This window comes from Seriola aureovittata, chromosome 6 (assembly GCF_021018895.1).
Source record: "Seriola aureovittata isolate HTS-2021-v1 ecotype China chromosome 6, ASM2101889v1, whole genome shotgun sequence".
In the NCBI taxonomy this organism is placed as follows: Eukaryota; Metazoa; Chordata; class Actinopteri; order Carangiformes; family Carangidae; genus Seriola; species Seriola aureovittata.
The window spans coordinates 22,143,017-22,160,984 of record NC_079369.1 but is presented as its reverse complement, the minus strand read 5'-3'; the positions used below and the strand labels follow the sequence as shown (position 1 = coordinate 22,160,984).

The 17,968-nt window shown below is 40.1% G+C and overlaps 1 protein-coding gene across 1 annotated transcript in view; it reads right to left on the bottom strand.

Annotated features, from left to right (window-relative positions):
* The window catches only part of LOC130171499 (contactin-associated protein-like 4), a 100,913-nt gene extending 83,221 nt beyond the window's left edge, over positions 1–17,692 (bottom strand). Inside the window, exon 1 of the mRNA XM_056379552.1 lies at positions 17,400–17,692. Within this exon, the coding sequence (XP_056235527.1) occupies positions 17,400–17,487 (88 nt within the window). The 5' untranslated portion in view covers positions 17,488–17,692. The remainder of the gene's footprint in view (positions 1–17,399) is intronic.
* Between the last annotated feature and the right edge of the window lie 276 nt (positions 17,693–17,968).

Below are 17,968 nucleotides of genomic sequence, written 5' to 3'. Positions count from 1 at the left end.
TGAAACACTGATTTGGTCAGCTGTCTGTCCAACTCCTCACCAGCTGTTGGCTGCGATGCAGTTTTGTTGTATGCTGTGTCAAAAGATGGCGCAGAGGAAGACATTTAGCTGGTTTTATATTACAAGTATTTCAATGTGGACAGAGATCCCTAAAAAAACGACTGCGACTCATTTCACATGAAATATGTTCTTCAATTTAGGCAACTTAATGTATCCTAGATGTAGTCTCAGATTTGCTTTAATAACTTTTGAGCGTCTCTGATGTTACACATAACTGGGGCTGCAAGTGAGATACTGTTCAAAATCATCTTTTTCTTTTTTTGCTCCAACCTTTAAATATATTTTTTTTTTCAATGAAAACACAGACCACACACACACACAGAGATACACACAAAAACGTCTGATGAATTCATATCAATTGTCTTTCTGTCAATATGTCTTTATTGACATAAGGGCCACTTTTTAATGGAAAAACTACAAAAATACAGAGTGCGGTGCTATATTGAAAATGATTACTGGATTGCCACCTGTCTAATGGAAGACCCAAATTGAAGCTCTCTGTGTCAGCCAGTGTCTGTCATGCTGAATTTTAACAAGAAATTGAATTGAGAGCTGCCGTTTCCCTGCTGACAAAAGCAGTAATAAAACAGAAGCTGTGACTAAATTTGTCATTTATCCATAGGGGAAGCAGTATTTACTGAAATACCTGGTTGTTAATTAATTACAAATGTTTAGGTGTTTCTATGATAACTCTGTAAGCGTAGTCTAAAATCTCTTTTTGTCACATGGACGTTGTTTTGCAGCACTGAGAAGACAGCCAGTTCAGATTATTCACAATCCATTCAGAGGTCCCGAGTCCTGTCTCCCTTCTCTGACAACAAAGCTTCAGCTGAGATTACTTTGTCAACATTATTGTACTTCATTTCAAGCACAGAGGAATTTTCATTACCTGAAACTATAAACCACAGGCTGTTGACAGTTTTGAATAGCCTGTCATAACCACCTAGGTCTAACGCCTCTCCTCTCTGCAAGCACTTCACAGTTTATTTGTGCATTTACATTCAAACTCAGGTCATTTATTGCATCGTCAGTCAGAAAAGGAATCTGTAAGAAACTCGGCTTTTCACATCAATCCACACTTTATACTATTTCCAAGAGTAATTCTGAAGTATAGAAGGTTCCAAACTGTGGTAATGTACATCTCACTCCAAATGCTCCTCTGCTCACCCCTAACATATTTGTCAATTAGTACATTCATGTGTTAGTCGTAAAAGTGACTGTAGTCACACTTCTCAATTTTCAAAACCCTTATGTTTCAGTTAATTTCATTTATGCAAAGTAAGATGCCTTAAATGCAATACTATTCCAAGTAAAATAATGCACACTTTGCAGTGAGTAGCCTATGCATATCATAAAGAAAACAACCCAGCCACAACTCAAGGATTTATGGCTTTTGTGAACCCTGTTCTGACACTGATATCTTGACAGACAGCAACGCTCGAGCAGAGACAAAAAAAGACACCTAATCAGGTGATGTCCTGAGCTGAAAAGTACATTTTCTATATCTGAAAAATGCAGAAAAATACTGATGTGGGCTGAAAGACAAGTCAATTCACTGCTCGTAATTACTGTTGTTGACAGGTGCAACAACAAGCTTTCCATTCTTCTGCAGCTGCTATGTAGTTAACACTGATAATGGGAGCAGATTTACCACTTCAAATTCTTTGATTGTTTTTTTTTTTTTTTTGAATAATGGGTCATTGATTTCAGTCAGAGGCAGACAAAAACTTCTCATTTTCAGTTAGCAACTGTCTGTTTCCTGCTGAACTGCAACTTGCTAGCAGATTATTTTCAGCTATAGTTATCTAGCTAATTAAACTAAACCACTCCACAATAGTCTCCTGCTCACTTTTTAATGTTTCCATGTAATTTAAAACAAGAACCATGTAAAATAGTCGAAAAATACAATATGCATGGTGATTATATTGATATTGTACTAAAAGAATGAGGATAAAGTGTAATAGGCAAATACCTGATGAAAGACATCAAAATAAATAGCATTGTTCTTGCGTTGCAGAGAAGAGCCAGTTAGCTTTCACATTATAAGTAGGAAAAATTAAACACCTGCTTGTTATTTCATTCTAACATAACAATGTTTGGCTGCTTAACTTACATACTTACATAGCAGTACAGATGTATGCATTATTGTTTGTTAATATTACAAGAGAAAAGGACTTTGAGGAAAACGTCTAATACGTTTGGCAAATGTAACGCGTGTGAGTTTGACTCTTTTTGCTGGAATCTGAACTTCCTAAAATTCAATAAAGAGCAGGACGGGCTGCTTACTCTAAAATCTGATATAGAATCCAGGACTCCACATAGATAGGATATGCTACTTGAAAACAGGGCGTTTTTTTTTTAACATAACTCGTAACTCCACAAAATAACTGACTTTCTGCCAATCATTAGGATGGCATGGTAAAAGTCAAAGTGCCTGCTGGTGATTGCTGGCGCAGGTGAGGGCTGGCCCGCTGGTTGTGCTTGTTGAAGTTGTGTTTTGCCTGGCGAGAAATAGGCTGCTGATATTCTCTGTGCCAGTTTTCAGTGTGCCAAGCTGTACCTTTCCTGCCTCTGTAATAAACCAAGTGGTTCCAGAAGTAAACTGCGGCCTCATCAACATTACAATACTAACTAGTTAGAGCAGATAAACACACCATTTAATTAATTCCTTATACTTTTGCTCTTATGTCTTTGATTTTGGAAAGGCTTAAAACCCTTTAAACACAGTATCTGTGTCATGACAACCCCCCACACACATCGCCTCAACATGTGGGGAAGTCCAAAGCTTGACAGGTCTGCTGTGCGTAGCTATGGTTACTAGGACAACTTTTATCTTTACAGGATGACAAGCTCACAAACTTTTATCCAACAAGCTATTTTCAAGACAGTGTGACTTCTTTTAATGGTCTATTTGGATCTCAGTGCAACTAATATGCATCGAACTTAAATTTTTTCCTCTCCGGTTCTGACTAAAGAAAGCCACCTGTGAAGGTATTAACAGACCCTAATACCATCCTGCCAGGCCAGACGCAGACAGAGACACAGAGCAAGCCGAGGATAATAGCAGCGCACCAACTGCAAAATACAGTTGAATTTGTTTAGAGAGGTGAAATGAGCACAGTAAAACCTCAGAGGATAATGCGTTATGAGAGCAAGGCCTTGGCAAGAAAAGCTGTACAGAAGAAGCAGAGGTGTTAAAACAGGTGAGGCTGATTTTCCTCGGAGGAGGTGTGACATTTAAAATGTGACCGTGAGAAAAAGGTAAAGCACAAATATATAAGGCTCAGAGGAAAATGAAGGTAAAAAGGTTCCTGAACTGCCAGCCACTGACCGGGGCAGATACATGGAAATAGGCATTTCAAAGCTACAAGAAATGCACAGCCCCTTTGCTACATTTTTGAAAACTTACTAGACTGACAGCAGAAGGGAACTAAACACCAACATAATACTGCCACAGCCTTCAGCAGCAAAAACCTAATATGACCCCATCTCATTCTACATAAACTAAGTGAAGCTCCTTTAAACCTGTCTAATGTTTCTGGGTGGGTTTGCTGTAGATACGTGTTTTCAGATATACAGGAGTGCAAGCACATGCCATCAGCACAGAAGCAAGAGTTATATGTAATATTGCTCCAGTTAATTCTGGTCCATAATTCAATATTACCTCCTACTATAAACCGTTTATCACCTTAAGATCTCAACTTGTACACCTTAAAATTATGAAGGCCCCCGAAGAGGAACAGTAGTGTAGAGCACTGCAGACATCAGCTGGTCTAAACCAGTCAGAGCATCAACTGAGTAGGCGTCAAACATCATCGACCAGGAGTCAGTAAACAACTAAAGAAGGATGCACTTGGTGGGAGAAGGTTGTGGGAGAGGTCCAAAACTTTACTTGGGTATTTGCATTTTATGATACTTTATACTACTCCACTACATGACAGAATATTACTGCACTACATTTATCTGACAGTTTTAATTACTGGTTACAAGTTTTTTTTTTCTTTTTTTTCTGAAAAATGTATTTATGTAGCAGAATTTTGCTTTTCTCCAACTACCAAACTGTATATAATATAGTTGAATCTAGTTTTACCTCGACCAGCTACACCAGTGAAATGCTGTTCACATGTTAAGGTCATCAGTATTCATCAGGAAAGGAGTATTTCAAAACTTCTGTTAGTACAACATGCTCAGTGTGTACTACAGACATTAATAAATATGAGAAAAATGACAACACTGATGTGGTTTGTGTGTTTCAGGCATGAAGCACAGGGTTACACAAGTCAGACAGAGAGAGAGACATAAACAGAATCATCTGCAGTATATCATCCAGTGTACCATTTCACTGAAATAACTTAGCGCCCAGAGAGACAATAACAGATCCAGAGATGTTGAATACTGATGAGAACCATCCATCACTTCAAAAAACTAAAAAAAGAAAAAGAAACTAAAGGTAAAAGAGTTCAACACTTCGCAAGTGTCCCAGACAGTCAGAGTCGACATGTTGATCAGTCTCCCTCCCTCCCTCCCTCCCTTACTCAGAGTAAGCAAGAAAATGAAGCCCTACGATACTAGATTGCGCTTCAGGGCACAACAGCCATCATCGAGTGGAAAACAGCTGCGCTGGATTTCCGTATGTTTGTTTGAGTCAAACTCCTCACACTTAACCAGAGATGTGCCTATAGAGAAAGGTTTATCTGCTTTATGCACCATGTGACTGTAGAAACTGTGCAGGAAACTAAAAGGTGCACAGACCTCCACTGACACTAAACAACTTTTCAAACTTACAAGGAAAAACTCAACTAATGAATCCTTTCTAACATTCTCACTCAGTTTTATTACTTTTACCTGAACACATATCCTTAAGGATTTGGATTCAGACTTATGTTTCAGTCGGTTTCATTAGAATAGATATAAACAAAAAAAAGCCTATTTTCCAGACAGTTATTGTCTTCCCTTTTTTATTGGAAATCTCAGAGCAGGATCAGCTTCATCATCAATCCTGTAATCTCTAAGTTTTTGAGATGCTGACAGGCACACTCAAACTAAAAGGAGTCAAAACATGACAATCCACTAACAATCAAACAAGTACCGATTCAGTCTGGTCTCACGTGTATCCAAACAAACAAGAGTGAAGGTCATGAGCAGAGAGAAGTGGAGGGAAGACACTTAATGTCAAAACCCAAACTTTCTATACCTCATTACTCAAGATGACATCTTATATTCTGACTTTGAGTAAAACAAACTTGGCCTTGTCATCTGTAAAACTGATTATTTTGTAGTTTTAATGAGAAACAAGTTGTGCATAGACATTACAGTGATTCTCTGAGGTTGAAGTAACAGCAAGTGTTCCACAGTAGTGAGCACAGGCTCAGCATCGCTGACTGACAGATTTGTCTCTAACAGACGCCTGTGTTGGGACAGAAAAGGCTGAGATATCTGTGTGACTGTGACATGACACATGTGTAACCTCACACTGTCACAGTATTGTCATTTGTGTCGGTGTGTCTCAGTAAGAAAAAAATAATAAATCCAAATTGTTGTGCAGGCCTTGAAAATGGTTGTGAGTGAAATTCTCTTACTGTCAGTTGGTCCATCACTTTGGTCCAGATTGAAAAAGCTCAGCAAAACAAATGGATGGATAGCCATGACATAATATTCACAAACCTAGAGACTGAAACCTAATGACTTTGGTAAACCTTTAACTTTCCAGTTAGCACCATCATCTGGTCGGTTTGTTTGGTTAAAGACCAAATACCTTCAAAATAAATGAAATCCAGCCTCAGCTGCACTTACTGTGCTGTGTTTAGTGCCACTTTGCATTAACGAAAACACTGATGGTGGTTAACTGTACAGAATTGACAACCAGTAATATTAATATTATAGTTAATGTTCAGAGAAAATGAATTGTATTTCTCCCCAGCTAATTTGAACACATTCTCACACAAATAAACTAATTAAAACCGCCATGCACATCTCTGCTCACAACATGATAAACCAACCCTCTGGCTTATTAAGTTTAGTCCATAGCTACACAAGCACCCCTGTAAGGTCGTACTGAGGCACCACGGAGCACAGAGGTGCCCTGACCATAAAACAAAGTATCGGACAACATTTTGACCTGATGAGGAGGATCACCAAAGTTATGACAGCTCATGCTGAGGGTGGCATGAATGTGTGTATCAAATTTCATGACAATTCATCGAATAGTTGTTAAAGAACTTCCCTCAAAACCACAAATGACAACTTCATGGTGTTACAGGAGAAAATGCCAGGCGATCACCAAAGTCATTAGGATTTACCCTCTGGGCACCATGAATATCTGTACAAAATTTCACAGCAATGAATCCAACATGTATTGAGGTAGTTCAGTCTGGACCAAAGTGGTGGACTGATCGACAGACCAACATCCCTAAAAACTCATTTTAGAATTCAACTTTTATCTACGGTTTTATTTCTTTACAAAAAAGGTATTTGCAGCTTCACAGAGCCACTAGTTTTCTCTGTAAAAACAGATTATGTTCACACTGAACTACGAGAGAGCAGTGATTGATGGTTCCTTTCCCGAAGTCTTCATAAGTAAATTCACTTCTCCATTTCTTTTTACTCCCTCTGAAACTTGTCACCCAAACGTATTTTGTGGAGTCATCCATAATCATCACCGTTTTGTGGCAGTGTAAGTCAAACTAATAGTTTGCCTGTTAGAGCAGTTTGGCTGAGACTGATGAGAATCCTGTGCCTGCTTTGGCTGCAGACTGGAAGCCGACAGTCTGACAGCTTAACTGAGCCGCTGTGCTGCTGGGCTGACTGCTAACAACGAGAGAAATGTTTGTTCATCTGTGTGTTGGTGACACACACCAGGCACGCCGGTAATTCTGCTGACTCTCACCATCTAAGACCTCCCTGGTTAGAAAATTACATTTAGAGTACACTCAAAGATAAACTGTTCTCTGCAACATAATTAACTACTTTTTTTTTCTCTGAGAAGCCGTATGAAAACAAAGATGCAATTTCTTCCGCGCTAACTACATTAATATGTGGCTCCACAGGAGGCAGACCTAATCAGCAGAATTAAATGATCAAAAGAAAAATGAACTGCAACAAAGCAGCAATTAAAACATTTATCTGAAGTCTGAGGTTAAACCCTCGTCACATTAGCGTACGCACGCACGCACGCACACACGCAGAGTGCTAAAACAGGCAACAAAATAAAACAAATGCAAACACATTAGTAAAGGGAAGAAAATTTCAAAAATTACACAGTGAAATATGTCACTCTTATTCAGATTTGAGACAATTGCTGCAGGTTACATCACGTCTACTAATGGACCCTTGAGGAGACACGTGGAGCGTGTGATGAGAATATCATTAAATGGTTCGTATTTGGATTTCAGAATACCGACAAGACATTGAATGGCATATTTCTCACTGGGAAGACATTAAGTCACTTTGTTTAAAACAAAAAAACACTTTAAAAAAAAAAAATTATTCTCTTACTCCTTTTTTGCCTCTACAACTTTGGCAAAGTTGGATTTCCCCGTGGGTGGAGAAGAACTGAAGTTTCTAAAAGATTTTTCAAACATTCAAGCAGAGCATTGCCTTTTTTTCAGTAAGGGGAAAAAGAGGCCTGTGCAGTCCTCCAAATGTAGTGACAAAATGAAAGTGTAGCGGTACGATGCAAGAACGATCAACCAAAGTTATAAATGGGAAACAAACGGTGGTCTCCCATGTCGAAGTTTGACGTTTCGTTGACAACCTCACATTACTTTTACCTTTGCTATCAGTGATCTCCTTATATACTGAAATTAAGTCGCAGCATGAACTTTTCAACTTAATACCTTCACATCATATCAATTCAATTTAATTTTCCTGATTTCCAGCTTCATCCTCAAACATGTCAAAATCCTTGTGGCCACAACAGAGGATGTATTTTAGCAGCTGAGTGAAAATGCAAGAAGCTAAGGTTACATTCTTCACACACAAAAATATTCATACTATCACTAGTATATGGAGAGTAATGAATACCTTTTCACGGAGTATTCCTTTGTGTTCATGGTGGAGGTAGAGGCCACCATAGTGACTCAACAAAAGACGGAGCTTAATGATACAGGTGTTGTTATACTGCAATCAACTGAATCTCCTTGACAACACACAGGGGACACACAGGTGTTCTCCATCTTACTAATTATGGGACTTCTGAAACCAGTTGGCTGATGCAAAAGTAATTGGTATTTTCTTATTTGTAACTCATGTGTTTTTTGACAATAAAATATCTTTTTTGTTGATCACTGTCAAAATATCCACATTAGATAATTTCCCTCGAGGGATGAATTATTTTTATAGGCACTGCTGAAAGGGCATCATTTCCTCTCTGGTTGACGTTTCATAAATATTGTGTTTACATGCTCCTGTTTTATATTTTGTTATATTTGTGGGAAGGACAGAGAGTCCTGAGGTGACATCCTGCAGCTGAAAAACTACTGAGCTCCCCAAGGTCTTTTCACCAACTCTCAAATCCGAAATAATAGCCCACATTGATAAATGCTTCTTGTAAAAGGAAACTTCAGGGTTTCTCTTACAACCTGGGTCTGGTTTTGTAGTTTCCTTCTCATTTGTTATAATTACATAACTGGACTAAAACTGGACCTTGCATTGTGTCATGAGTGAAATGTTATCAAAAGAGACTGGGGTGATGGCCAAAACTACAGAGATAGGATCGTGGAGAATTATGTGGAAGTTAAATGAGGTCTGGTTTGAGGTGAGCAGAAGTCCAGTGTCATTACATAAGGTACTGCACATAAGGAGAGGGAGGTCAGAATGGATTCAGTAAATAAGTGTCCTAATGTTTATAATTACTATTCTTTTCAAGAGGCACTTACTTGGCCCGCTCCCGCTGTGTAGTGCTCCCCTACTCAAGCTAACAAACATAAGGGCTGTCATTAAACGGGAAACAGGCAAGGTCAAAGCAGCGGGTTAGGTAATTATACAGACTATCATAATCACCTGTATTTATAACTATTCTGATGTTAATTTTCAGTTTAATCGATTGGGACGGGAGCAGCAATAAGCGAGGACACAGACGTGATGATGTACTGCATGAAGGAAAGGCTGATCCCTTTAAGCACATGCAAAACAATAATACAGAAAATTGTAGTTTGTTACGATGTCTGTCAATTGTAAGCTTCTTCTTCCTCATAAAACATTTGCAAAGCTATTTTTTGGAGCAATTTCAGAGCTGCATTTTTTTTTTTTTTTTGCATCCACATTTAGTAGCTCATGGTTTTCTTCTTCATTGCCTTTGCAGGCAAATTGCCGCATTAATGGCAAGATAATAACCACCTTCATATCAGTGGAATAATGTGAATCTATTGACAGAAATGTGTATTACATTGTGCGACATGTGCATCCTCCTGTGCACGCACCAGACAAACAAAACAGGGTCATAATTCACTCCACAGTGCAGCTATTGGTCAAATTTCTACAAGGTACCTTTAACTTGGTGAGTACAATGTTATTATCTCTGATTGAATGATGGCCAGAACTATGAAAATAAGATCAATGTTGTAATAACCTCGAACTGAGCTGCAAAGGAAGGCGTTATTTTGGGCAGCCCTGGTCCCAGAAGTCATAAGCTGCATCCTTTGGTTAACGTGGCCCGCCCTCGTAGCCGTCATAAACTGTGGAGGCCAAACCGAAACCAGACGGTCCACTTTGTATCAACGGCTGTGCCTGCTCTTTTCTTTGTATAAAGGAACCGAAGGGGAGAAATTTATATTATGGCACCCCTAGTTTTGCATTAATTTCTCTGAAGACTATTAATTCTCTACGCAAAGAAAGAATTTCTTTCCATACAACCAATCAAATACTTGCAAGTTTCTATGACAGACAGTGTGAAATCACACTCTGCCAGAAAGCAGCCTGCTGCACAAGAGCTACTGACTCAACAACAGCCATTTTTTTCCAGCTTAAGTCTCCTTATCTAACTTACAAATATGAACACATTTCATTCTGCAACAGTGAAGTCAGCTGCACTTAAAGGTCATTTTTAGAAGAGTAGAATGAGAAACAAAACATCTATTTTCATTTATTTGATGTAAAATTTGAGATACTGCTACTGTGGTTAAGAGACATTGTTAATGGAGTTTATACATGAGAGGACTTGATGTTTAAACACCATATCCTTGCAAGACAGTGGTTTTCAGCATGAGTAAAAAGATGGAAAAAAACTGTAGATCAAAGTCTATTAAGATGGCATCCACTGAAATGTGAATATAAGAAAAGAGTAAAAAAGTGGCAGTGTGCTGCTTATGTTTGTTATTGGTCTGCCCACCTCTTTATTGTAAAAACAGAAACTTTCATTTCAGATGAGTTTAGCTCAGCTGACAGTCAGCTGACAGTTTGTTATAATTGTCATGGAGAAAGTGACAACATCTTCAGGGTGCGTAAGCTTTTTCACGAAAGCAGGTTTTTCTAATAAGAAAACGTAATTGCGTTGAAAAACGATTTTATACTAACGTCAACACAGTGGCAGGAAAGTAAGACTGTGACACAGAAGGGCAGGACTTTATTGTAAAAACTTGTGTTGCCGTGCACCACAGAGCTGCAGCCGTGTGAAGGTTAGATGAGGGGAGTCAGGCAAACAAATCTGACATCACACACACACACACACACACACACACACACACACACACACACACACACACACACACACACACACACACACACACACACACACACACACACACACACACACACACAAAAACTCAGTGATGGGTGAAATGAGAGAAGGAGTTGGGAGTGTCAATGCATGGCTTAAAGATGGTGGGTCACTGCAATGAATGTCCACACAGGGCGCAGAACCAAACTCCTCCACTTCTCTGTTTTTGTACACTCTCTTCTACCAACTCCTGGAGTACTTCCTCTTCTTTTTCTTTCTTATCAACCATTACACTCAGAAATCTAGTGTCTGTTTTTTGGCTTGGGGTCAGCTTTTACCACTTGTTTCCCTTAATAATAAATGACATTTTGGCCATCCTTTGTTGAATTTGGCTGAAGGATCACTGATCTCTTTCAATTAGAAAAGTACAACCCTTTGGTATATGAACCTTTGAAAATCAGCTGGACAGTAACCAAGGCGGTTCTGCTTTGTTCTTGGAAAAGGGGATAAGGAAAAATACACTGCAGGCCAGAAGACAGCTAGTTGCAGCAAAGCTCTGAAAACCTACTGTGCGCTACTTCCCAGCACCAAACAGTGGACAGACACATGCAGTTAGCAACTAGCTGGTGAACAACATGAATGACCATATACTTCCTTAGCCTCTGATACGACCCACAGCAGTGTCTCCTGAAATAGTGCCCCTATGGTGGCAGGCATAGCGGGCATTTGTCCTCATGGTTACAATAAGAAACACAGTTAAACTTATGGAATGGTCCTGGTTGACAGAAAGACCAATGATTATCGGTTTGAAATGGGAAACAAACTGAGGTTTCCTGAGTCAAAGTGCTGTGTCTGGTTGACCCATCCCATCCACACCCCAGCCTCCTGACTGTCACTCTTTATACTACCTCACCTGACCCCCTCCTTTGCTCTCGTCATAATCATGAACTATAACTAACTATGGGTAACTATGGGTGGCAATAAGATACGTCTTTTCTAGGGACGGACAGTCTCCACTTTGTAGCTAGAGAACCAGATATTTCCCTGAGGAGCTGGTGAGGACTGAAACCGAGCTAAAAGAGAGTGAATATTGGACTTTTATTCATCACACGGCCAGAAACTTAACTCCAAATGAATGTTAATGTTACACCATATCTGTTGGAGGAGGAAATAGGTAACTGTTTGCTAACACATCCCCCATATCCCCGCTAGGCTACATGTGTTTACTGCCCGAAAAAACAATTAATGCAGATCTGAAAGCAAAAAAGAAAACAACTCTGCTGCTATGCACATATTCCTCTATCACCTGTCAATCAATCATCAGTCTTGTGTCTTTCCATCAGTAGTAACCATAAGGATCACATGGTTAAAAAAAAAACATATAATAGAAAATCATGCTCACAGTGGTTAGGTCAAATAAGACAGATAAGAGAAAGAATGGATTCAGAGTCAAGGCGTGTTTTTCCAAGATGGATTCTTTTGAACATTAACACTTGTAACATGGCTGTGGCCTTCAGAGTAAAAGCAGGAAATGCATACATTTGTAACTATGAGACCTCAGTTTTTGAGCCGTTGTGAGAACAATGCCACCACAAGGTCCATTTAGTAGCTGTTCTGGAACTTTTGAATATATCACATGACCTTCGTCAGCAGATAGAGTTTAACCGCTTCGCTTGGAAATGTCATTTTTGAACTTTTTCAACACTGAATCTGAACTTTGAAACCAACATGAGTGATAAGTCTTTTGAAAAGTATGTGATTCAAAAAACTGAAATTTGGACATTTTCAGTTCAGTGAAAACAATGACAACTTTTACAAGTCTTCAAGTTATTTACTGAGCAGTATGTATAGTTTCAAAAAAGATGCATGTCATCAGTAACCTACTTCTGAACTACTCACTTATTTTTATATTCTAAATGTACCAGAAAAATGAAAAATACAATCTCCAGAGATATTTTTTGAATAATTTACAACATATAATAAACATATCATTCCACATTAACACACAGTGTGTTTTTGCTGGTAGCTGATACCCACCGCTTCCAAGAGTGACAGTGAATAGTGACCTCAGCAGAATGTGGCCGATTCTTGGACTGATAACAAGTCATCTGATATAATGACAGGGCCATTTGATGAATGGGTCTGTTTTTAGGGAGGCTCACATCCACTGGGGACTCAGCCTTGGGCAAACACAAAATCCCACAGGTCACAAAGGCAGATGGATGGACTGCAGTTCTCTGTCACTTTTATCGCTTAACTACTTGTCTCTGGATTAATAAATCTAGATTCAAGACTGACAGCTCCAGGCGTACACCAGCAGCCGCTGCCATCTTTATGTAACCTTGACTTAATCAGGACCTCTTCATGACTCCACTTTTACTCAGCACAGTTTCATAAATGACACTAAAGAATAAAAGCAAGGCTGATTTAACTTTGCTCTTGCTGGTTCTCTGGGACTCCACCATCTCATGAAGCATAAAGGACAGCAGGGATTTCAGAAGAAAATGTCTCACACATCCACACAAAATTGATTTTATTCAGAGGTTTATGTACTCTCAGTGCAAACCACCAGCTTATAGAAAAGTAATGTATTCTGATGAGACAAGGCTGCTCGCATATGAATCAGGGAGCTAGACCTAAATTTAAATCAACTCTTCTTCCCAGCATTTTTTTCTTTCATCAACTTATTCTCTGTCTGGCTGTAGACTGGAGGAGATGAATTCTGAGGAAATAACAGCACCTTAAAGACCCCCCCCTCAGCCTCAGCTGGTTAAATAATCAAACACATCTACCAAGCCCAGTCTCAGCCATCTGAAGGATGAAACGCTCCTGAATTTACCCCGCTGCTTCTGACGGTGCAATAATCAAAATGAAGACAGGATTGTGTTTTCTCTAACATCTTAGAAAAATGCTAAAGAAATATGTGTAACCGTACATTGTCGTAGCAAAGTGGTAACAAAACAAAGGGAGGAGAGTGTGTGTGGGAGGAGGAAGCAACTGATTGTTTGCAAGAGACACCCTCCTTTAGAGAAGGTGATGGTGATAAAGACGATGGTGTGATGATAATGATGTTGAGAATCCTCACCAGAAGAGTGACGGCACTGATCATTTTTTCAAACGCTTAAAACAACTTACATTTCCCTGACAAGTGACCTCTTGTAGTCATGCAAATAATTACTTTTCTTTCTTGCTAGTAAAGGCAGCACCGTGTCAATACTGTGACATTGTTACACTGCCACAAAACCACTTAGAGAGAGGTCAGAGGGCACGGCTGAGCATGCTGCGTATATGACTTCACCACTAGAGGACGTGCCATCCACAACCTACAGCCGCCATTCGATTCTTTTAACCATGTGGGGGAGTTTTTCCTGAACCTTAATTAAGTTTTAGTTGCTTAATCAAAACTTAATCAAACCATTTTTAAAGGAACTTTCTGGAGCGTTTTGGGAGGCAAAACAACTTATTGTAATTTGTGTATCAAGTCTTGTTGGATTTGTCCTGTACTTTCCCACCTATAACTGTGTTAGTCTTTGCTTTTAATACTCTCTGTAAAATACATAGTGCACTATGGACGAATATATTGCCTATTGACGACTGGCTGAATCCATTGTTGGTTGTTTTTTTGGGGGGTTTTTTTTTGGGGGGGGGTGATTATGGGCTGCTGAAGTGGGCCTTGTCCAGTGGTAGTTGAGGGGAGGGGCGCTGCTCTCCGTGATAGCATAGCATGCTCAGCAGTATTTGCAAAAATGCTCATCCAAACTGGTAGTGTTCAAATCTTTTGCCTGCACTATACATTTGCAAAGACGGCAAATTGCTTTGTGTAGGTCCTTCAACTTGCCGGTTGCATCTGGTTTAAAAGTAAAATAATCCAAAACAGGGGATTTTGAATTATTCACAACAAGCTCTTCCATGATTGTATTTGCAGAAAATTTCATGTACTCTCTTTTTGTATGTACATTGTCTGAAAGTGCCCATTTGAGCAATTGATTGTAGCCTCTCTCTCTATCTATGACAGGAGCCTTTCCACCTGTTAAAAACACTAGAAATGTGTTTGCACAATGTGGTCTGATGACTTGTCATATGAACTATTTCATTTTGAGCATACCGCATCCCTCTGGGTTTCGGTTCACTATGGTTTGACTTCTTCAGTTTGCCACCGCAGCTCGATGTGTGACCATCACAAACCCCAAAATTACAGTGAGGGAGATGATACACTGGCACACTGGTTTAACACGTACCTGAGTTATCTAAATTTCACACCTCTATGTTAGGGTTAGATTCATAGCAGTGAGAATCTTCACATATAAGAGCCAGGTCTGTCACCTTTTCCAACCATATCAGAAATCCAGTTGGACCAAATAGCTACACACATACAGTAGGTGGGGGGAAATGCCCTTTAATTATGGAGCTAACATTGCACAGTATCTTCTGCAAGGCTTTCACAGTGTTGCACTTATTTGTATATCAAAAGTAACGATACAGAAAAAAAGAAAGTTGGGTAATGAATAAAAAAAGGAGAGCTTGAGGGAGAAGGATACGCTTGGCCAGTCGCTGCATGAAGCGGGCATGAATGTTGGATGGTCAGTTTCAAAACGTTTCAGAAAGAAATAGTCAGACAGCCTGTTTCCAGAGACGTGCAAGTGCCCACTTGTGCTGAGCGGTACAGGCAGCTTATGTATAGAAGTGTGAGTATGAGTGTGAGTGAGAGTGCAAGAGAGACATAGGCTACAGAGAGAGACAGAGATGAGTGTGCCAATGACAGAAACCTCCTGCCCTCCATGTTACAGAACATGATGGATGATGTGACTGTTGTTTACTGATCTGAAACCTTTTCATTGCTTAGGAGGTATAATCTGGACAGAAGACAGGTCATTAAGTGGAAGATAGAGGCTCTGACTGATACACAGTGCGCCGCAGAGCTAAATATATGAGGCACAGTGAAATCATCCAGTAAAATTGCAGGTTTTGTCCAGGGCTTCATACACCCAAGAAATTGTTGTGTCTGAGCCAACACAGACAATATGGATCAATTGTAATCCATACTATCAATGCAGCCCTTTATAGATAAATAAATAAATAACAGTTGTCTTTCCAAACAATCAATCCAGCTGAGAAACCACAATGCCTCTTAATGCATCCACCCTCCCTCTCTATCCTCCACATGCAGCAGCATCATCCATCCATTCTTCCATTCAAGCATTGATTTTACAACTTGCATCTCTCCAATTAACAATGTGTGTGAACACGTCTGATCCATCAGGCTTATTACTGATCTTTTTTTATTTTTTTATTTTTGTCAGTCTGCTTACAGGGATGTCACACAAACAGCTGCTCTTATTTACAGCATCAGTCCAAGAGAGTGCAGTAATTACAGTGGGGAGGAAGGGTCATCAGATTTTACTGAGCCGCTTCTTCACTTGTGCAGCTACTGGAACTATTCATTAAAACCTCCCAAGAGGAAAATAACCTCATATGCACACAGGGACTTGACAACAGCATCTATCTGTCTAGCTCACTTGTTGCAGGAGAAATTCTCTCTGTCCTTAAAAATCATTCCTCTCATGCAGCGTTTAAATAAACAACTTTTTGTCATCTCTCTCAAGACCATCCCCCTTTTACCCAAGAGCTTATTTTTTTAGGATCTTTTCTGAAACCTTTCCTAAGCTGAGGAAGGACCAGCAGCATCCTCCTGTGCAGCCTTCCTCACATCTTCACAGACCACAGTCTCAGTCTCAGTCTCAGTCTCTCTGTCTCTCTCTCTCTCTCTCTCTCTCAGTCTCTCTCTCTCTCTCTCTCTCTCTCTCTCTAACATCAAATGCTGGAAAAAGCTAAACTAAGAACGCAACTTGTGGGATTCACTATCTCTTAAAACTTGACAGCCGTAAATCCCCAGAGGATGTGCGCTCCCTTTCAACAGCGAGCCCCCGCGGTGGTCGGATCAGACCCAGCCAACTGTTTAATGCACTAAATTCACAGCATAAACTGCATGAGCTGCAGCACCGCTTCCCCAAACTGCAGAAACTGATCGGGATCAACTTGCAGCTGCAGCCTTACATTCCCTATTTTATGTCCTCACATTTTTATGGAAAAAAAAAAAAAAAAAGTGAGAGCTCCAAGAAAATAAATTAGGAATCACGATTTTTAACAACTAACTGAAACAATTAGTCAATTTGTCATGACTTGAACAGTTTTCAAAGCCACTCAAGTCATTTTTCAAGCAAAATTACTTAAAGTTGCAGCTTCTCCAAATGTGAGGATTTGCTTTCTCTTCTCTGTTATCAATGTCTTTTGTTTTTGGGTTGTTTAAAATCAAGAAAATAATCGGTAGATTATTCCACAATGAAAACATTCTCTAAGTGCAGTCCTAGAATAAAAATTTAAATATCTAGATTAACCAGTGTGCATATTTAAACATATTTCCCAGTTATTTTGACTTTATCCTAGCTGAAAATGAATCCTTATTTGTTTTCTATACATTTCTTCATTTGTCTTTTTTTAATTTATCATCAGTTAAAAGTCTCACCAACACCCCTATGTGGAATCAGCACAGCATCCCCCACATTGTTGGTCCATGCCCTTATAGCTGAGTGATGTCTTAGTGTAATAATAAACCGTGGGGGTCCCTTCAATAAAACAACACTCAACAGCCCTCTCTCCTTCCCAGGAAGCGCACGGAGCCACTCACCTTCCGCACCTGTCCCACAGGAGCCGAGCAGCAGCAGCGAGCCGATCAGCGCAGTAATCCCAGCGAGTCTTTTACTCCCCAAAGGCATGTTGAAGTGACGGGACACTGCAGAGTATAATCCCGCCTGAAGGAGGGGAGACAGTCCGTCCTCCTCCTCTTCTCCTCTCCTCTCCTGTTCGCTTCTCTCCTCTGCTCTCCTCCAGCTCCGGCGCGCTGCAGTCGCCCTGCTGCCACACTGTGCGGAGGGGCCGGCCGGTACCCAGTAGGGAGGAGGAGGGGGAGGATGCTGTCACACCGCCTGCCCTCCGTAAAGTGATGGAACGAAGAGAAGGAGCGAAGGAAAGAGGAAGGAGGACTTTAATGAGACTGTCGCAGGTCCGAGTCAAGCGCACCGCCTCCCGCACAGGGATCCTGGAAGTGCTCAGAGTTCCTGGAGGGAGTCCCACCACCGCTTTCACCACAGCAGTGAAAGCATGTGGCTGAGCGATGCTTAACTCTCAGTGCAGTTGTGCACTGTAGGTCTCAGTCATCTGAAAGTAGTAATGCAATTCTCATCTTTCTTTGCACAG